The 18,620-nt window shown below is 39.4% G+C and overlaps 1 protein-coding gene across 17 annotated transcripts in view; it reads left to right on the forward strand.

Annotated features, from left to right (window-relative positions):
* PIK3CB (phosphatidylinositol-4,5-bisphosphate 3-kinase catalytic subunit beta) overlaps window positions 1-18,620 on the forward strand; it is a 186,912-nt gene that overhangs the window by 81,224 nt on the left and 87,068 nt on the right. For 14 of the 17 annotated variants that reach the window (XM_073360002.1, XM_073359996.1, XM_073359999.1 and 11 more), the window contains 2 exons: window positions 846-1,029; window positions 15,229-15,454. In XM_073360002.1, the coding sequence (XP_073216103.1) occupies window positions 877-1,029; window positions 15,229-15,454 (379 nt within the window). In that variant the 5' untranslated portion in view covers window positions 846-876. Of the gene's footprint in view, window positions 1-428; window positions 453-845; window positions 1,030-3,264; window positions 3,267-6,632; window positions 6,697-15,228; window positions 15,455-18,620 lie in introns of those variants that run through there. The other 3 variants (XM_073360010.1, XM_073360005.1, XM_073360009.1) reach the window with 3 other exon arrangements.

The following is an 18,620-nucleotide window of genomic DNA, read 5'->3' on the forward strand; positions in this document are numbered from 1 at the left end:
TATCACACATGATGCTATGATACTATGAATGTAATCGATTTCTTAATCTGTACGTTTTTAATTTATACACATGTGAACACCACATTTAATGAAATACGTTAATTTCTATAATCGTTGAGCTATCAAATCTGAAATATTCCCAGGAATATTTAGGGGCTTATCTTAGTACAAATATGTACTTTATTATTATTATTATGGTTGTGAACACCTACCTAGAATAGATTGGAATTAGTTGAGATTTTAAATGTTGCAGATACATGTAAAAACATTTATGATAATTCCTGATAACATAATAGAATGCAGTAGAACATACAGTTCGTTAAAATATACATGCTACCATATATTCAGATATATAAACAGATTTGATTAATCCATTTTCCTATTTATTTGGTATTTTAACCATTTCTAGTATGTGCAAGTTTTTGATCACTACTTCGAACAGAGATTGGTAGGTAGGTAAATTAGTGAAAAATTTGTATATATAATTAAACATAGTAATTTAGGCCTTGATCCTGCAACCACACAGAAGTATCTTTAGTCACTTGTGTAGTCTCTGAGATGTTGATTACTTGCATATATTTGCAGTATCAGGCATTTCAGGCTCCAGTAGGATTGCCAGCCCTCCAGGATTGTCCTGGAGTCTCCAGGAATTAAAGATTAATCTTTAATTAAAGGTTATGTTATGTGATTAAACCTCTAGGAATACATGCAGCCAAAATTGGTAATCCCTAGGCTCCAGTCTTGCAAGCTGATTTATGCAAGCAGACCTATACAAAATCTCAGAAGAATTTAAAATGTGTCTGACTATAAAACGCTGAGTTTTTCTGAATTTTAATTTTTCCTAGGTCCATGTGGTTATGATATTCAGGTTCCATAATGCCTCCTGCCATGACAGACATCCTTGACATCTGGGCAGTGGATTCACAGATAGGAGCTGATGGCTTAATCTCTGTGGACTTCCTGCTCCCAACTGGAACCTATATCAACCTGGATGTCCCTCGAGATGCCACCATATGCCATATTAAACAGGTAAATTAGTGGTTGGCTTGCTATTTTAAATGAGCTCCATCACTGATTTTGTTGAGAAGTACTTTATATATTAAATGTTGTTTAAAAGTCTTCTAATAGGCCTTTAGAAGCTTTATCCTGTCAATGAAACCAAGATGCAACTTTAAAAAGTGAATAAAATGTAAAACTGGTACGATGTCTTACTTAGACTGTAGACTGCATGAAACAATAGCTCCAAGAAATGTGAACTGCTCCCATTCTTCTGATCCAGTGTTACCTCTGAAACTAATGATGACGATTTTAAATGTCAGCATTAACTATTTCACTGCTGATTATTTTAGCTCAGAATCTAGCTGTGCCCAGCTCGCAACCCCAAAATTCTTCCTGTGCCTTCTCAGGAACTAAAACCCCCAACCACCCCTTAATCATCAGCCAGAACCTTAGCTTCTCTGTGACAAATCTATGATGAAATTATACATTGTCTGCCCCCCACCCCCAAATCTATGTTGAAGACTGAAAGGGTGAGAACATTGCAAAATGAATTGAATTAAATATTCAAATAAATAACACAAGGGCTATTACACTGAATATATTATTTAATATTTAACTCAAAATGTAGTGTTTTTTAAAATTTAGAAATCCTGCAAGTTTCAGTTAGTCTGCTATAGAAGCATGGGGGCCAATCTGTTCCCAGTTATACCTCCATACATTTGGAGTTACACCATTGACTTCAGTGGAGTAACTCAAGATCTACCTTGGTGTGACTGAGAACAGAATTTGTCTCCTGGAGCCTTGCACAGATTTTAGTTCTAGTTCTCTGTGGCATACACCATGTTTTGACTATGAAGATTGAAAGTACTTCTGTTAATGTTATTTAGTTAAGAACAGTTTATTTCTCATTCAGCATGTATTTTGGAGGCGCACATGGAGTGTGCAGTGTAGAAACTCTGAGCTGGATCTCTAATGTGAGCATGTCTTGCTGTGGCTTTGGAAAATGGAACAATGCATTTATGTGTGTGTAGCTGTTGGTTCAGCAAAGAGTGTGTATTGTGAATATAACTTCCTTTAAGGGATACAGCTAAATTTTAAAAAATCACACCTGATTTTTTTAACTGTTGTTGAAAGATACACCTAAGATTACTGTAAGCAAAATAGGTTAAAGAAAATGTTTTCCATTTTTCTCAGTTGTTTTAGGCATCAACAACACTTTATGTATACCCATATTCAGTTTCCTCTGTAATAATTCCGTTTGCTATTTGTGTGTGACACAAAAACAAGAGAGACATCCATTTTAAACATAGGTAAATATGATTGTAAAACCCCAACTTTTCTGGAGGACTCAAAGGCAGGTGTAATATCTGATAGTATTTTAACTGTTTTTTTAAAATTGACCATATTTCCATTTAGAGAGACAAGGTGGGTGAGGTAATACCTTTCATTGGACCAACTCTGTAAGCTCAAAAACTTGTCTTTCACCAACAGAAATTGGTCCAATGAAGATATTACTTCATTCACCTTGTCTCTCTAATATGGTGGGACAAACATAGCTACAACAACACTGCATACGATATTTCCATTTGACAGTGTTCTTTTCATCTAAGGTCCTGGGCTGAGGAGAGAGATGATTACTTTCTATAAATAAATCAGAGGGATAAATATGAAGGAGGGAGAGGATTTATTTGAGTTAAGTACCAATGTGGCCACAAGAACAAATGGATATAAACTGACTATCAACAAGTTTAAGCTTCAAATTAGAAGAAGGTTTCTAACCATCAGAGGAGTGAAGTTCTGGAACAGCCTTCCAAGGGGAGCAGTTGGGGCAAAAAAATCTAACTGGCTTTAAGACTGAGCTTGATAAATTTATGGAGGGGATGATATGATGTGACTGCCTACATGCCATTGTAAGCAATCTGTGAATGCTGGTAGCAGATACCTACTTTGGCTGAGTGATGGGACACTAGATGGAGAGGGCTTTGACTGAGTTACTACAGAGAATTTTTTCCGAGATGTCTGGCTGGTGGGTCTTGCTGACATGCTCAGTGTCTAACTGATCTCCACATTTGGGGTCAGGAAGAAGTTTTCCCCTGGGTCAGAGATCCTGGGGTTTTGGGTTTTTTTTTGTTTTGTTTTTTTTGCCTTCCTCTGCTGGGGGGCTGGGGCATGAGCCACATGCAGGTTTAAACTAGTGTAAATGGTGGATTCTCTGTAACTTGAAGTGTTTAAACCATGATTTGAGGACTCCAGTAACTTAGTCAGAGGTTAGGGGTCTATTACAAGAGTGGGTGGGTGAGGTTCTGTGGCCTACAATGTTCAGGAGGTCAGTCTAGACGGTCATGATAGTCCCTTCACTTTTAGAGAAGAGGTAATTGAGCCCCAGAGCCTTTAGTTCTCTGCTGCCCTGCATCTTGTGTAGTCATTTACACATGTACAGATCAGAATGGAGGCATCATAAATCCACATTGCACTGATGTACGTGACTACACAAAATACAGGACAGTCAAGAATTGGGGCTACAGAGATTGTGACTTGCCCAGGCAATCTGTGACATTGCTGGGAATTGAATCAAATCTATGGAATTCCAGTCTGCTGCCCAATCTGGACAATGTGCAAGACAGATTGTAAACAATAAAATTATGCAAGAAGGTAGTGTTTTTTAATTGTAATACATGAAAAAAGATGCACAACTGTACATTTATGAATCCAAGGATCAGTGACCCTACAATAGTCTGAGTTTTGAAATTATGTGGAAATTTTTTTTGCCAGGAGAACTTGAAGAAAATTCTGAAGTAGTTCATCTGACAGTTGGAAACTGGATATGTATTGAGGTTTTGTTTTTTACTCAGGCCCTGTTTAATTTTCATATATATTAGTAAAATCATGAATGGATATTTTTGTTTTGTTTCTAAATTTTTAATGACCATTTCTTTTAGTTTTAATATAGTGTCGCTAACACCCCTGCACCTCCCATTGACCTTTTCGGCTGCTAGTTCTGTGCTGTCCTTTCCCCTCATATTTTAAGCACATAACTCAAGGTTCCTCCTTTATAAATCAAGCCCCAGCTATTTAATGTAGGTCCAATGAGACTATATATATAGTCAAATATATTCATTTAAGGCTTAATTTTGTTAAGTATCCCTCTCCTATCTGGCCCTTTGAATAAAGCATTAATTATATAGTATTAAATGCCTCTTTTAATTCAATTTTGAGAGTGGATAAAGTCTTAGTAACAAGTAATTGTGAAGCCAACTGAAAGAGGCCTGCTGTTAATATTTGATGTGCAAAAAATATACAATTTACAGTCTTTTTGTAATTGGATTTATTTTTTGTCTGTCCATGCTTGACAAATATGAAGAACATTTACAAATTTATACTGATAAAACAGCTGTGGCATTGTATGTGCCAAGAGCACTCATATTTTGTTCCATATCAACCTGAAGAGTTTCATAAAATACACTGAAAATAACATTTTTGTGGCTTTTCTGAAAGTATTAAAAGTTGAATCATTTTGGTTCTGTTTTCCATATGAAGAACTCAGCCTCTAGGGCTGATAAACATAAAGATGGAAATTCAGTATTGGAAGGTCAAGAGCAACTTCCATATAGCCAAAAGAATCATGCAAGGGTTTTGCAGTGGAAACTTCAGTGGAGATACTTAATTCCAGTCACAAAAAGTGTTAGTGGAATATAAGCAAACATTGCAGAGCATAACAGTTGAAGACTTGACAAACGTACCTTTTTGTTTCTAGCAACACAGAAGTGGATGACTTTCAAACCCAGCTTTCTTTACTGTAAATAAACAATAGCCCTATTTTCATAGAATCATAGTATATCAGGGTTGGAAGGGACCTCAGGAGGTCATCCAGTCCAGCCCCCTACTCAAAGCAGGACCAATCCCCAACTAAATCATCCCAGCCAGGGCTTTGTCAAGCCTGACCTTAAAAACTTCTAAGGAAGGAGATTCCACCACCTCCTTCGGTAACACATTCCACTGTTTCACCACCCTCCTAGTGAAAAAGTTTTTCCTAATATTTCAACCTAAACCTCCCCCACTGCAACTTGAGACCATTACTCCTTGTTCTGTCGTCTGCTTCCACTGAGAACAGTCTAGATCCATCCTCTTTGGAACCCCCTTTCAGGTAGTTGAAATCAGCTATCAAATCCCCCCTCATTCTTCTCTTCCGCAGGCTAAACAATACCAGTTCCCTCAGCCTCTCCTCATAAGTCATGTGTTCCAGTCCCCTAATCATTTTTGTTGCCCTTTGCCTTCTTGGCAACAAGGGCACACTGTTGACTCATATCCAGCTTCCCCTGATGTATAAGCAGGGGTATTGCCAGCAGATCGAGGCATCTACCTCTCCTCCCAGTTTAGTGTCATCTGCAAACTTGCTGAGAGTGCAATCCACGCCATCCTCCAGATCATTTATGAAGATATTGAACAAAACCGGCCCGAGGACTGACCCTTGGGGGCACTCCACTTGATACCGGCTGCCAACTAGACATGGAGCCATTGATCACTACCCGTTGAGCCTGACAATCTAGCCAGCTTTCTATCCACCTTATAGTCTATTCATCCAGCCCATACTTCTTTAACTTGCTGGCAAGAATATTGTGGGAGTCCGTGCCAAAAGCTTTGCTAAAGTCAAGGAACAACAAATTAGATGCATGGACTGACTCCGTCATCTAGTGGGACAGCTAAATTGATATTGATTTAAAGTACATTTCTCCAAGGCTGGAACAGGGACCCAGAGCATGACCAGCAAAATGATTATTTGAAGCAATACTTCTCTCCTACCTATGGCCTTAATTGGTCTCAAGCACCATTTCAAGGGGCTAGAGGTGCTTGTATCACCTGTTAAAAATAACCTAAAAATAAATGTATAAATTAAATTTTAAAAAGTTAAAATCTGTTTGAAAAACTTTCTACCTGAATGTTTTATTTGTATTGTGAAGGCTGTCCACAATGAGAGGGCTAGAAACATCCTTTACTACAGAAGGAAACTAGCTGAGATTAGTATTGATATTTTACAGGTCTCAAAAATCAAGGGAATCACAGTTACAAACTTCATAGCTCCAAAGATCATCCTTTTATTTTCCCTCAAGCTGATAGAGTCGTAGAAATGGTATGTTCAGCTTCCACTGGAGATCCTTATATTGCTGAACAAAAATCACTCGCTAAGTAGAGTAGGATTTTTAATTTGCTCCAGAGGGAGACTTTGACCAGAGAGATGACCAGATATGTAGGCAAAGTAGGGTCTGGATAAAAGGGGAAGATTTTCAAGACTTAGGCTCCTTTACTTCTCTGCCAAAGTCCCCCTAAAAAGGAGGAAAAAACCCCAGGCCTATAGTCTAAGTAGGCTAGGTGGGTCAGAGGAGTGCTAATGAAATAATGAAGCCTTTTCACTTCTAATTCAGTGGTTTAAATAGAGCATATGTGAGCAGTGATCTGTGGGCTCCTAAACTTCCATTGAATGGTTGTGACTATGTGAAACAGGGTGGTTTTCTCAAACCATTCGTTCGTGAACTAGTGACCACAGCACAGACAGCACCCTTGTTCGCTTTCATCAGCATGTCCGAGGCCAAAAATTGAATAACCATGAAGACTGAACTGTTTTTTGATCTTCGGAGGTGGTCCTTCCAGATCATGGCTGTGACACATAGAAAAGGTGATACAGAGACATCTGCAGTGCAGGTACCTTGCTTTTGAGAGGGAAATCTGACGGTTCTTTGAACAGAGGTGTAGTACATTTAAGGGTTTGCAGTATGAGATATTTTGGTTTCCAGTGAGCTAATTATGAGAAGTACATTGACACTGTGGTGGCTTAATGTTTTTGTCTTCATAAAATAAGACATTCCATACATATTAAGTCTGCTGCTTGAGTTCAGGATCCTGACACAGGGAAGAAAGGTAAGCAGCAGGATACGGACCCTGGACTTCAGGAAAGCAGACTTCGACTCCCTCAGGAACGGATGGGTAGGATCCCCTGGGGGACTAACATGAAGGGGAAAGGAGTCCAGGAGAGCTGGCTGTATTTCAACTAATCCCTGTTGAGGTTACAGGGACAAACCATCCCGATGTGTCGAAAGAATAGTAAGTATGGCAGGCGACCAGCTTGGCTTAACGGTGAAATCCTAGCAGACCTTAAGCATAAAAAAGAAGCTTACAAGAAGTGGAAGGTTGGACATATGACCAGGGAAGAGTATAAAAATATTGCTCGGGCATGTAGGAATGAAATTAGGAGGGCCAAATCGCACCTGGAGCTGCAGCTAGCGAGAGATGTTAAGAGTAACAAGAAGGTATGTTGACAACAAGAAGAAAGCCAAGGAAAGTGTGGGCCCCTTAATGAATGAGGGAGGCAACCTAGTGACGGAGGATGTGGAAAAAGCTAATGTACTCAATGCTTTTTTTGCCTCTGTCTTCACGAACAAGGTCAGCTCCCAGACTGCTCTGCTGGGCATCACAACATGGGGAATAGATGGCCAGCCCTCTGTGGAGAAAGAGGTGGTTAGGGACTATTTAGAAAAACTGGATGTGCACAAGTTGATGGGGCCGGACGAGTTGCATCCGAGAGTGCTAAAGGAACTGGCGGCTGTGATTGCAGAGCCATTGGCCATTATCTTTGAAAACTTGTGGCGAACGGGGGAAGTCCCGGATGACTGGAAAAAGGCTAATGTAGTGCCAATCTTTAAAAAAGGGAAGGAGGAGGATCCTGGGAACTACAGGCCAGTAAGCCTCACTTCAGTCCCTGGAAAAATCATGGAGCAGGTCCTCAAAGAATCAATCCTGAAGCACTTACATGAGAGGAAAGTGATCACGAACAGTCAGCATGGATTCACCAAGGGAAGGTCATGCCTGACTAATCTAATTGCCTTCTGTGATGAGATTACTGGGTCTGTGGATGAAGATAAAGCAGTGGATGTATTGTATCTTGACTTTAGCAAAGCTTTTGACACTGTCTCCCACAGTATTCTTGTCAGCAAGTTAAGGAAGTATGGGCTGGATGAATGCACTATAAGGTGGGTAGAAAGTTGGCTAGATTGTCGGGCTCAACGGATAGTGATCAATGGCTCCATGTCTAGTTGGCAGCCGGTGTCAAGTGGAGTGCCCCAGGGGTTGGTCCTGGGGCCGGTTTTGTTCAATATCTTCATAAATGATCTGGAGGATGGTGTGGATTGCACACTCAGCAAATTTGCGGATGATACTAAACTGGGAGGAGTGGTAGATACGCTGGAGGGCAGGGATAGGATACAGAGGGACCTAGACAAATTGGAGGATTGGGCCAAAAGAAATCTGATGAGGTTCAACAAGGACAAGTGCAGAGTCCTGCACTTAGGACGGAAGAACCCAATGCACAGCTACAGACTAGGGACCGAATGGCTAGGCAGCAGTTCTGCAGAAAAGGACCTAGGGGTGACAGTGGACGAGAAGCTGGATATGAGTCAGCAGTGTGCCCTTGTTGCCAAGAAGGCCAATGGCATTTTGGGATGTATAAGTAGGGGCATAGCGAGCAGATCGAGGGATGTGATCGTCCCCTCTATTTGACATTGGTGAGGCCTCATCTGGAGTACTGTGTCCAGTTTTGGGCCCCACACTACAAGAAGGATGTGGATAAATTGGAGAGAGTCCAGCGAAGGGCAACAAAAATGATTAGGGGTCTGGAACACATGACTTATGAGGAGAGGCTGAGGGAACTGGGATTGTTTAGTCTGCAGAAGAGAAGAATGAGGGGCGATTTGGTAGCTGCTTTCAACTACCTGAGAGGTAGTTCCAGGGAGGATGGTTCTAGACTATTCTCAGTGGTGGAAGAGGACAGGACAAGGAGTAATGGTCTCAAGTTGCAGTGGGGGAGGTTTAGGTTGAATATTAGGAAAAACTTTTTCACTAGGAGGGTGGTGAAACAGTGGAATGCGTTGCCTAGGGAGGTGGTGGAATCTCCTTCCTTAGAAGTTTTTAAGGTCAGGCTTGACAAAGCCCTGGCTGGGATGATTTAATTGGGTATGGGTCCTGCTTTTGAGCAGGGGGTTGGAATAGATGACCTCCTGAGGTCCCTTCCAACCCTGATATTCTATTAAAATAATTTCATATGCAGTTCTCTTGTATTTTAGGGTAAATGGGTGTGACATCTTCACTAATAATTGAATACTTAAATGAAAAGGGGAATAAATTTTACATTGCAGTCAAATAAATGTATGGTGGAAACCCTAGAAGATAGTAAGAGTGCTAACATTGGGCCAATATTCAAAAAGGGCAGGTGGAATGACCCAGGTAACTATGAACTGATTAGCCTGACACTATTTCTGAGTGAAATAATGGAAAAATCCATATGTCATTAAGCTGATAAAGAATTAAAGGATAGGAATATAATGTCAACATATTTTTATGGAAAACAGTTTTCGTCAAACGCATTTTGTTCTTTGAGATTACTGGTTGGGTTTACAAAATATGACTGTGTAGATGTAATATATTTAGACTTTTTTGTAAAGTGTTTGACTTAGTACCTCACAACATTTTGATTAAAAAATTAGCATGAAAAATATGATATCAATAAAGCATATATTAAATGGATTAAGTGGTTAAGTGACAGATCTCAAAAAGTAGTCATCCGTGGGGGGTGTCATCATCGAATGGGGGTGTTCTGAGGGAGGTGCCATAGGGATCTGTATGAGGCCCAGTGCTATTAAACAGTTTTATCAATGATCTAGAAGTAAATACTGCTGATAAAATGTGCAGATGACACAAAAATTGATGGAGTGATAAATAATGATGGGGCCAGGGCAATCGTACAGAGTGATCTGGGTCGCTTGGTTACAATGCATTTTAATACAGCCAAATGCAAAATTATATATTTAGGAACAAGGAATGCAGGCCATATCTGTAGAATGGGGGAACTGTTCCTTGGAAAGCACTGACTCTGAAAGGAATGAGATCATTTGAATGTATAAACAAGATTAGTGAGTTGTTAGTAGGGAGTTCATTTTACCTCTTTATATGGCACTGGTGAGACCTATTCTGGAATACCATATTTGCTTCCTATTTTTAAAAGGATGTTGAAAAATTGGAAAAGGTGGAGAAAAGGGCCAAAAATGACTTGAGGATGTGAGAAAATACCAGTGAGATGCTTAAAGCTTAATCTGGTTAATTAATCAAAATAGATTGATATGTGATTTGATTAGTGTATAAGTACCTTCACGGCGAGAAAATGCAGATAACAAAAGTGTTCTTTAGTTTAGTGGAGAAAAGCATCACAAGAACCAATGGCTGGAAGCTGAAGCCAGACCATATAAAATTAGAAATAAGGCACGGATTTTTAACAGTGAAGGTGCTTATGCATTTGAACCAGCTACCAAGGGAATTGTTGGGATTCTGTATCTCTTGATGTTTTCTTATCAAGACTGGATGCCTTTCTGGAAGATATGCTTTAGCCAAGTGCAAGTTATTAAGGCTCAATACAGAGGTGATATTGGGTGAAATTTTAAAGGCCTGTGCTATACAGGTGGTTAAACTAGATGATATAATCGTCCCTTCTGGCCTTAAAGTCTATGGAAAAACTGGCTGTACTCAACAGAAGCACTTTAAAGGATTCTTTGTTTATCCAAAGATTTAAAATACCTTTGAGATCACACTACTGATTCTTTAGTTCTTGTTCCAAAAAAGTTTTAGGAAAGCTAGGGTAAAAAACTATATATACAAGACTTGAACAGTAGCTGAAGAGACAGAACTTCTTTTCTGTCAGTGATTTCAGCTTTCCTGTTATGATTCTAATATTAATGCAATTTAGGCAAAGTGTAAAAATGAAAGTTGCTTTGAAAAAAATCTTAAAGAATGTCAGTGAAATATTAACTAGTTTTCCATGTTGAAATGAATAGGTGCAGTGTAACTCAATGTCAGGGGCCTGATTCTGAAGTTATGTGCACTTGTGTAAATGAACAGTAACTCCAGTGATATTCAGCTGGAGGAAAAAAACAATGGAAGATTAGAATTGGGCCTATCTTCCATGCTGACCCTTATGAATAGTGGGTTACTTGTAAAAGGCTATTACATTGTCCTTCTCTACATTTTTCTTTGAAACCCACTTGTGTCATGGGGCCTACAAACGTAAAAGTGGTTAGGCAGCTGGCGTCCTGTGACCACTGCTTATCCTACTGATTCTAATAGTTTCATTGCTCCCCACCAGTTTGTCATATCAATCTACAGTAGAACCTCAGAGTTACGAACACCTCAGGAATGGAGGTTGTTCGTAATTCTGAACAAAAGGTTCTGGTTGTTTTTTCAAAAGTTTACAGCTGAACAGTGACTTAATGTTACCATTGTGACGGGTTCAGTTACAGAGACCCCCTTGGGACTGTCACCTGATGTGCTAAAACTACCTCTGAGCCCGTTTTTCCCTGCCAGCTTGCGACTCCAGGACCCTGTCTTTTGAGCCAGACACGGTAGCCTGCTGCAACACAGACACAGGGTCTGAACCACGCCCCCAAAGCTACAGACTTAACTGAAAACAGCTCAGCAAGTACTCCTGTCTCCAGCACCCAGACACCCAGCTTCCAATGGGATCCAAACCCCAAATAAATCCATTTTACTCTGTATAAAGGTTATACAGGGTAAACTCATAAATTGTCTGCCCTCTGTAACGCTGATAGAGAGATATGCACAGCTGTTTGCTCCCCCAGGTATTAATCACTTGCTCTGGGTTAATTACTAAACAAAAGTGTATTAAGTATAAAAAGTAGGATTTAAGTGGTTTCAAGTAATAACGGACAGAACAAAATAAGTTGCCAAGCAAAATAAAACAAAACACACAAGTCTAAGCCTAATACATTAAGAAACTGAATACAGGTAAATCTCATCCTCAGAAATATTCCACTAAGCTTCTTTCACAGATTAGACTCCTTCCTAGTCTGAGCCCAATCCTTCTCCCCGGTTACAGACCTTGTTAGTTCCAGCAGGCATCTTAGGTGAAAAGCAGGGGATTTCACATGAGTGGGACCCTTCTGTTCTGTTCCACCCCTTTTTTATATCTCTGGCACAAGGTGGGAAAATTTTGTCTCTCTGGGTTCCCACCCCTCCTCCTAAATGGAAAAGCACCAGGTTTAAGATGGATTCCAGTACCAGGTGTCATGGTCACATGTCCTGTGAGACCCCAAGCCTCCATTCTTCCTGGGATGACTGACAGGAACACAGGAAGGCTTGCAAGTAAACACAGCCATTTACAACCAATTATCTTAGTCAATGGGAGCCCTCAAGATTCCAAGCCACCATTAATGGCTCACACTTTGCAAAATTACAATAGGACTTCATAGTTATACTTCATATTTCTAGTTACAGATACAAGAATGATACATGCGTACAAATAGGATGAACACACTCAGTAGATTATAAGCTTTGCAGTGATACCTTACAAGAGGCCTTTTTCATAAAGCATATTCTAGTTACATTATATTCACACTTATAAACATATTTTTATAAAGCATATGGAGTGCTTCACAACCATGCAAACAAAAAATGCTGCTTTCCCTTTATTTTTCAGTAGTTTACGTTTAACACAGTACTGTAATGTTTGCCTTCTTTTTTTTTTTTTTTTTTTTGTCGCTGCTGCTGCCTGATTGCATACTTATGGTTCCAAGTGAGGGGTCTGGGTGACTGTTCAGTTCGTAACTCAAGTTCTACTGTACTGGTTAGATGAAACTTAAATTGTAAGCTCCTTTGGGCAGGGATGTAATTTATTTGTTTGTTTGTACCTAGTACAGTGAGGCTCTGCCTTTTAGTGTATCTTTATGTTTGTTACGTAACAACAAAAAATGAAGACATATGGGCACAGTTATATCACAGTTAATCATGTTTACTAAATATACACAAACATGCAAGGCCTAGCTACATACATACTGCTGATATGGTTTCTGGTGGCTTCTAAAACATTGAACGTATTGGAGGGCTCACAAACTATTTAAAGGGTAGCTACCCTATCCCTATAACACTACAGTATCTCAAACATAAGATGAAAATACTGAAAGTTCATTTTTTGGTTTGATATACTGGTAATTTAAATGTAATAGATATATGGTATGAAAATTGGTCAAAAGACTTAATCTGAATTTTTATGGGAAGAAATTGTTGATGGGAATTGTTTGCCAAAGTATAAAGAAAATTTTTTTTTACTCAGCATAGTGATAAAACGCACAGCTTATAGGAATTACTGAAAAAAAGCATAAAACCTCTATAGTATCAGTTGTTTAGGCCAACCACTTTATGTACATATCTGATTTTTAGAACTGTGGAAAGAATTAATGGAAACAATGGATACAATTATTTATCAGTCCTATTTTTTGAAATTCTCAACATGTATCCCCTTTGCTCATACTCTGTCCCCTCCCCCTACTGTCTTCTAGATTTTTCACTGTGAATGAGAATAGGAGAAAAAATGATCTGCAAAAAATTTTGGGAAAGGAGAAGGTTGTGATTGGGGGAGGTACCAGAGTGGATGGAGGAGAGTGACAGCTTGCTGACCAGCCCAAAGGAGTTCTGGTTCTAGGATCTATCTGTGCTCTGTTATTATTTTAAATTAAAGCCTCGTCTTTACTGCTTTAAAAAAAAAAGTTTATTTTAACTTAGGTTTCAGAGTAGCGGCCATGTTAGTCTGTATTCGCAAAAAGGAAAGGAGTACTTGTGGCACCTTAGAAACTAACCAATTTATTTGAGCATAAGCTTTCGTGAGCTACAGCTCACTGCTTATGAAAGCATAAGCTCACGAAAGCTTATGCTCAAATAAATTGGTTAGTCTCTAAGGTGCCACAAGTACTCCCTTTTTCAACTCAGGGTAACTTAATGCAATGAAGATAAGGCATGTTTGTTTTACCACCAGGTAAACTAGGAGAAGTCAGCATTACAACATGCCATGGTGGCTGACCTCTCCTAGTTTGCCTCACATAAAACTACTGTGCCTTGTCTTCACTAGGATTTTATCTGGAGGTAGCTCACATGCCTTAGTTACCCTGAGGTAAAAAAATACCTTTTTAGCAGTAAAGACAAGGCATAACAAATACACTGGTATGTAACTATAAGAATTAAGTAAGCTGGCAAACAGTTCAGCCAGTTTTTCACTGTATGTTGATTTTCTAGTGCTATGCTTCAGGAGCACATTCTAGTGCTCAATTTACCTTCTCTCTCTATCTGTAGTGTCATAAAAATAAAGGGAAGGGTAGCCACCTTTCTGTATACAGTGCTATAAAATCCCTCCTGGCCAGAGGCAACATCCTGTTACCTGTAAACGGTTAAGAAGCTCAGCTAACCTGGCTGGCACCTGACCCACAGAACCAATAAGGGAACAGGATACTTTGAAATCTGGGGGAGGGGGGGAAGGCTTTTGTTTGTGCTCTTCGTTTACCTGTTGGTTCTCTCTTGGAACTGAAAGAGGCCAGACAGAAATCCATCTTCTCCAACCCATTCTAATCCAAGTCTCCAATATTGCAATCAGTATAGGTAAGCCAGGCAAGGTGGACTAGTTTATCTTTTTTTTTATATGCATTTTCCCTGTGTTAAGAGGGAGGTTTATTCCCGTTTTCTGTAACTTTAAGGTTTTGCCTGGAGGGGTGGGGGGGATCCTCTGCGTTTTGAATCTAAATACCCTGTAAAGTATTTACCATCCTGATTTTACAGGGGTGATTCTTTTGCCTTTTCTTTAGTTAAAATTCTTCTTTTAAGAACCTGATTGATTTTTTCATTGTTCTTAAGATCCACGTGTTTGGGTCTGTGTTCACCTGTACAAATTGGTGAGGATTATCATCAAGCCTTCCCCAAGAAAGGGAGTGTAGGGCTTGGGGGGATATTTTGGGGAAAGACATCTCCAAGTGGTCTTTTTCCCTGTTCTTTGTTTAAAACACTTCGTGGTGGCCGCATACTGTTCAAGGACAAGGCAAAGTTTGTACCTTGGGGAGGTTTTTAACCTAAGCTGGTAAGAAAAAGCTTAGAGGGTCTTTCATGTGGGTTCCCACATCTGTACCCTAGAGTTCAGAATGGGGAAGGAACCCTGACATGTGGTATTTATATGGCCCTGTCAATGTAGTATCTGAGAGTCTCACAATGGCCTGATCCTGAAATCAGTGGGACCTTGCCGTTAGGATAAAGCCCTAACACTGTGAAGAGTATTAGCTTTCCGAAGATAAATTTAAAGTTTAACCCTCAACATTGCTTTTAGACCTAAATAGGTGTCTATGTATTTCTTATTTGCAGCTACTATGGAAGCAGGCACACAACTACCCTCTATTTCATCTCCTTATGGAGATTGACTCTTACATGTTCTCATGTGTGAACCAGACGGCTGTACGTGAGGAACTAGAGGATGAAACGCGAAGGCTGTGTGACATTAGACCCTTTCTTCCTGTCCTCAAACTAGTGACAAGGAACTGTGACCCAGGGGAAAAATTGGATTCCAAAATAGGTGTCCTTATAGGAAAAGGTAATTTTTTAAATTTTTTCTGTTTCGTTTTATTTGGAAAAGGGAGGGAGAATCTATTTTGTGCAAGTTAGTTTCACAGAGGCCAGGATATCTCTGCCTCATCCCTTGTCTTCTAGAATCTAGAACTATCCATTCTAAAGGAGATACAAATCTAACTTTAAAAAATTTCTAAACACTGTTGTAACACTAACACGGGAAATTTCAAAAATTGTAGTGAGATTATTTTTGTAACCAGAATAAATAGAATTAACAAAAACAAATGATACACTGTATTTCTGAGCAATTATCACACATATCTGATGAAGTCCTAACGCAAAAGAATGAAGTTCAAGTGGCCGGAACCATCTGAAAAGTGGAAGAGACATGAAGTGGATAAAGTGCCTTACTGCTAGTTTGAAATGTAATTTAATAAAAATAATAAAAATCCAAGTCACTTCTGATTAATGATGACAGTGGCATGACATTTACAGCCACTTAGATCAATTTTCTGAAGATATGATCTTTAATGGGTTCTCAGTGTTTGGCCTCCAGCTCCCAGCATGAGACTTAGCAGAACTCCCTCGCTCAAAGAAGTTTGATTTTTGAGACTGAAGAAGCACTCAGCACAGACCTCCCTGTTTGCACTGTTCGGGCTCCTCCAACAGCAGCTACTTCAGCCTTAGCCAGTCCCTGATTGACCACAATCAGGCAAGGAGTTTCCTGCAGAGAACCAAAAAGAACAGAGATGAAAGAGCTGATAATGATAATTGTTGTAGCTTCTGTCTAATCACAATCAAAAAGCATATGGCTTGAAGTTTCTAAGGGTACTGGTAGGGGCCTTTGCTACTCAGGTATTAGTAGAACAGGACTCATTTTGAACTATTGCTGCCTCAAGGGACCAAAAAGCTTTGGGCTAGGGGGAATTCTGCCAGTTTCACACAGGGATCATGAGACCCATAAGTGAGAATCCCATGAGATATTTCCTAAGAAGAATTACAGACACACATTTTCCTGCTCTCCTATCCCATAAGTGTGTGTGTGAGTGAGGGGAGGGAAGGGTGTTAGAATAAGGATCCTAATGTGTGTAAGAAGGTAGAAACTAGGTCTGTCAAGCAATTAAAAAAATTAATTCTGATTTTTTTTGGATGTTTTCTACATTTTCAAATCTATTGATTTGAATTACAACACAGAATACAAAGTGTACAGTACTCACTTTATATTTATTTTTGATTAAAAATATTTGCACTGTAAAAAAACAAAAGAAACAGTATTTTTCAATTTATCTAATACAAGCACTGTAGTGCAATCTCTGTCCTGAAAGTTGAACTTAAAAATGTAGAATTTTATGTACAAAAAAAAACCAGCATTCAAAAATAAAAGAATGTAAAACTTTAGAGCTGACAAGTCCGCTCAGTTACTTCAGCCAATTGCTCAGACAAACAAATTTGGTTTCAATTTGCAGGAGATAAAGCTGCCTTGTTTACATGTCACCTGAAAATGAGAACAGATGTTCACATGGCACTGTTGTAGCTGGCGTCGCAAGATATTTACATGCCAGGTGTACTAAAGATTCATATGTCCCTTCATGCTTCAACCACCATTTCAGACGTACAGGGCTGTCCCTACGGGAGTGCGTGGTCTGGAGCGGAAATGACGGATTCATCTCTTCTGGGACCAACCATGCCTGCCAATCACACCAGCCCATGGGGCCCTGCAAAGTGCAGGGCTCAGAGTGGTCGCCCAGAGGACGGCTCTGACAGAGACCAAGCGTCTATGCTGATGTTGGGTTCTGCTCGATAACGATCCAAAGTAGAGTGGACCCACGCATGTTCATTTTTATTATCTGAGTCAGATGCCACCAGCAGAAAATTGATTCTCTTTTTTGGTGGTTCGAGTTCTGTAGTTTCCACATCTGAGTGTTGCTCTTTTAAGATTTCTGAAAGTGTGCGCCACACCTTGTCCCTCTCAGATTTTGGACAGCACTTCAGATTCTTAAACCTTGGGTCGAGTGCTGTAGCTATTTTTAGAAATCTCACATTAATACCTTCTTTGTGTTTTGTCAAATCTGCTGTGAAAGTGTTCTTAAAACGAACATGTGCTGGGTCATCATCTGAGACTGCTATAACATGAACTATATGGCAGAATGTGGGTAAAACAGAGCAGGGGACATACAATTCTTCCCAAAGGAGTTCAATCACAAATGTAACTAACACATTTTTTTAATGAGCATCATCAGCCTGGAAGCATGTCTTCTGGAATGGTGGCCAAAGCATGAAGGGGCATATGAATGTTTAGTGTGTCTGGCACGTAAATACTTTGCAGTGCCGACTACAAATGTGCCATGCAAATGCCTGTTCTCACTTTCAGGTGACATTGTAAATACGAAGCAGGCAGCAGTATCTCCCATAAATGTAAGCAAACTTGTTTGTCTTAGTGATTGGCTGAACAAGAAGTAGGACTGAGTGGACTTGTAGGCTCTACAGTTTTTTACATTGTTTTGGTTTTGAATGTAGTTATGTAACAAAAAAAATCTACGTTTGTAAGTTACACTTTCATGATAGAGATTGCACTACAGTACTTGTATGAGTTGAATTGAAAAATACTATTTCTTTTATCATTTTTACAGTGCGAATATTTGTAATAAAAATTATATAAAGTGGGCACTGTACGTTTTGTATTCTGTGTTTTAATAGAAATCAATATATTTAAAAATGTAGAAAAACATCCAAAAATATTTAATGGTATTCTACTGTTTCACAGTGTGATTAATCACGATTTCTTTTTCAGTTAATCAAGTGAGTTAACTGCCATTAATCAACAGCCCTAGTAGAAACCTATTCTTGTTTTGCATAGGTGGTGGCTTTTTGGTTCAGCTAGCTTGGTATGATTCATGGTTTCTTAATAGTTGCACTGTAGACATCTTTCAACATACAATTGTTAAGCGGTTTTGTAGGGGCTTAACATTGCTCTATGAGTGAATTGCTTTTGGCCTTTATTAGTAGAGAATTTTCATCTTTAAATACATGGTCAAATTATTCACTTGCAGATACAAATGAAGATAAATAGGGACTAGTGAGGTCGTACATTGCGTAGCAGAACAATGGAGAATTGTTAGTCCTTTTATACAGACTACAAGTTTTGTTTAGGTTTCAGCAGCAAACTGTCTGCTTGTTTGTTCAAACTGACA

The sequence above is a fragment of the Lepidochelys kempii genome, chromosome 9 (genome assembly GCF_965140265.1).
Source record: "Lepidochelys kempii isolate rLepKem1 chromosome 9, rLepKem1.hap2, whole genome shotgun sequence".
NCBI lineage: Eukaryota > Metazoa > Chordata > Testudines > Cheloniidae > Lepidochelys > Lepidochelys kempii.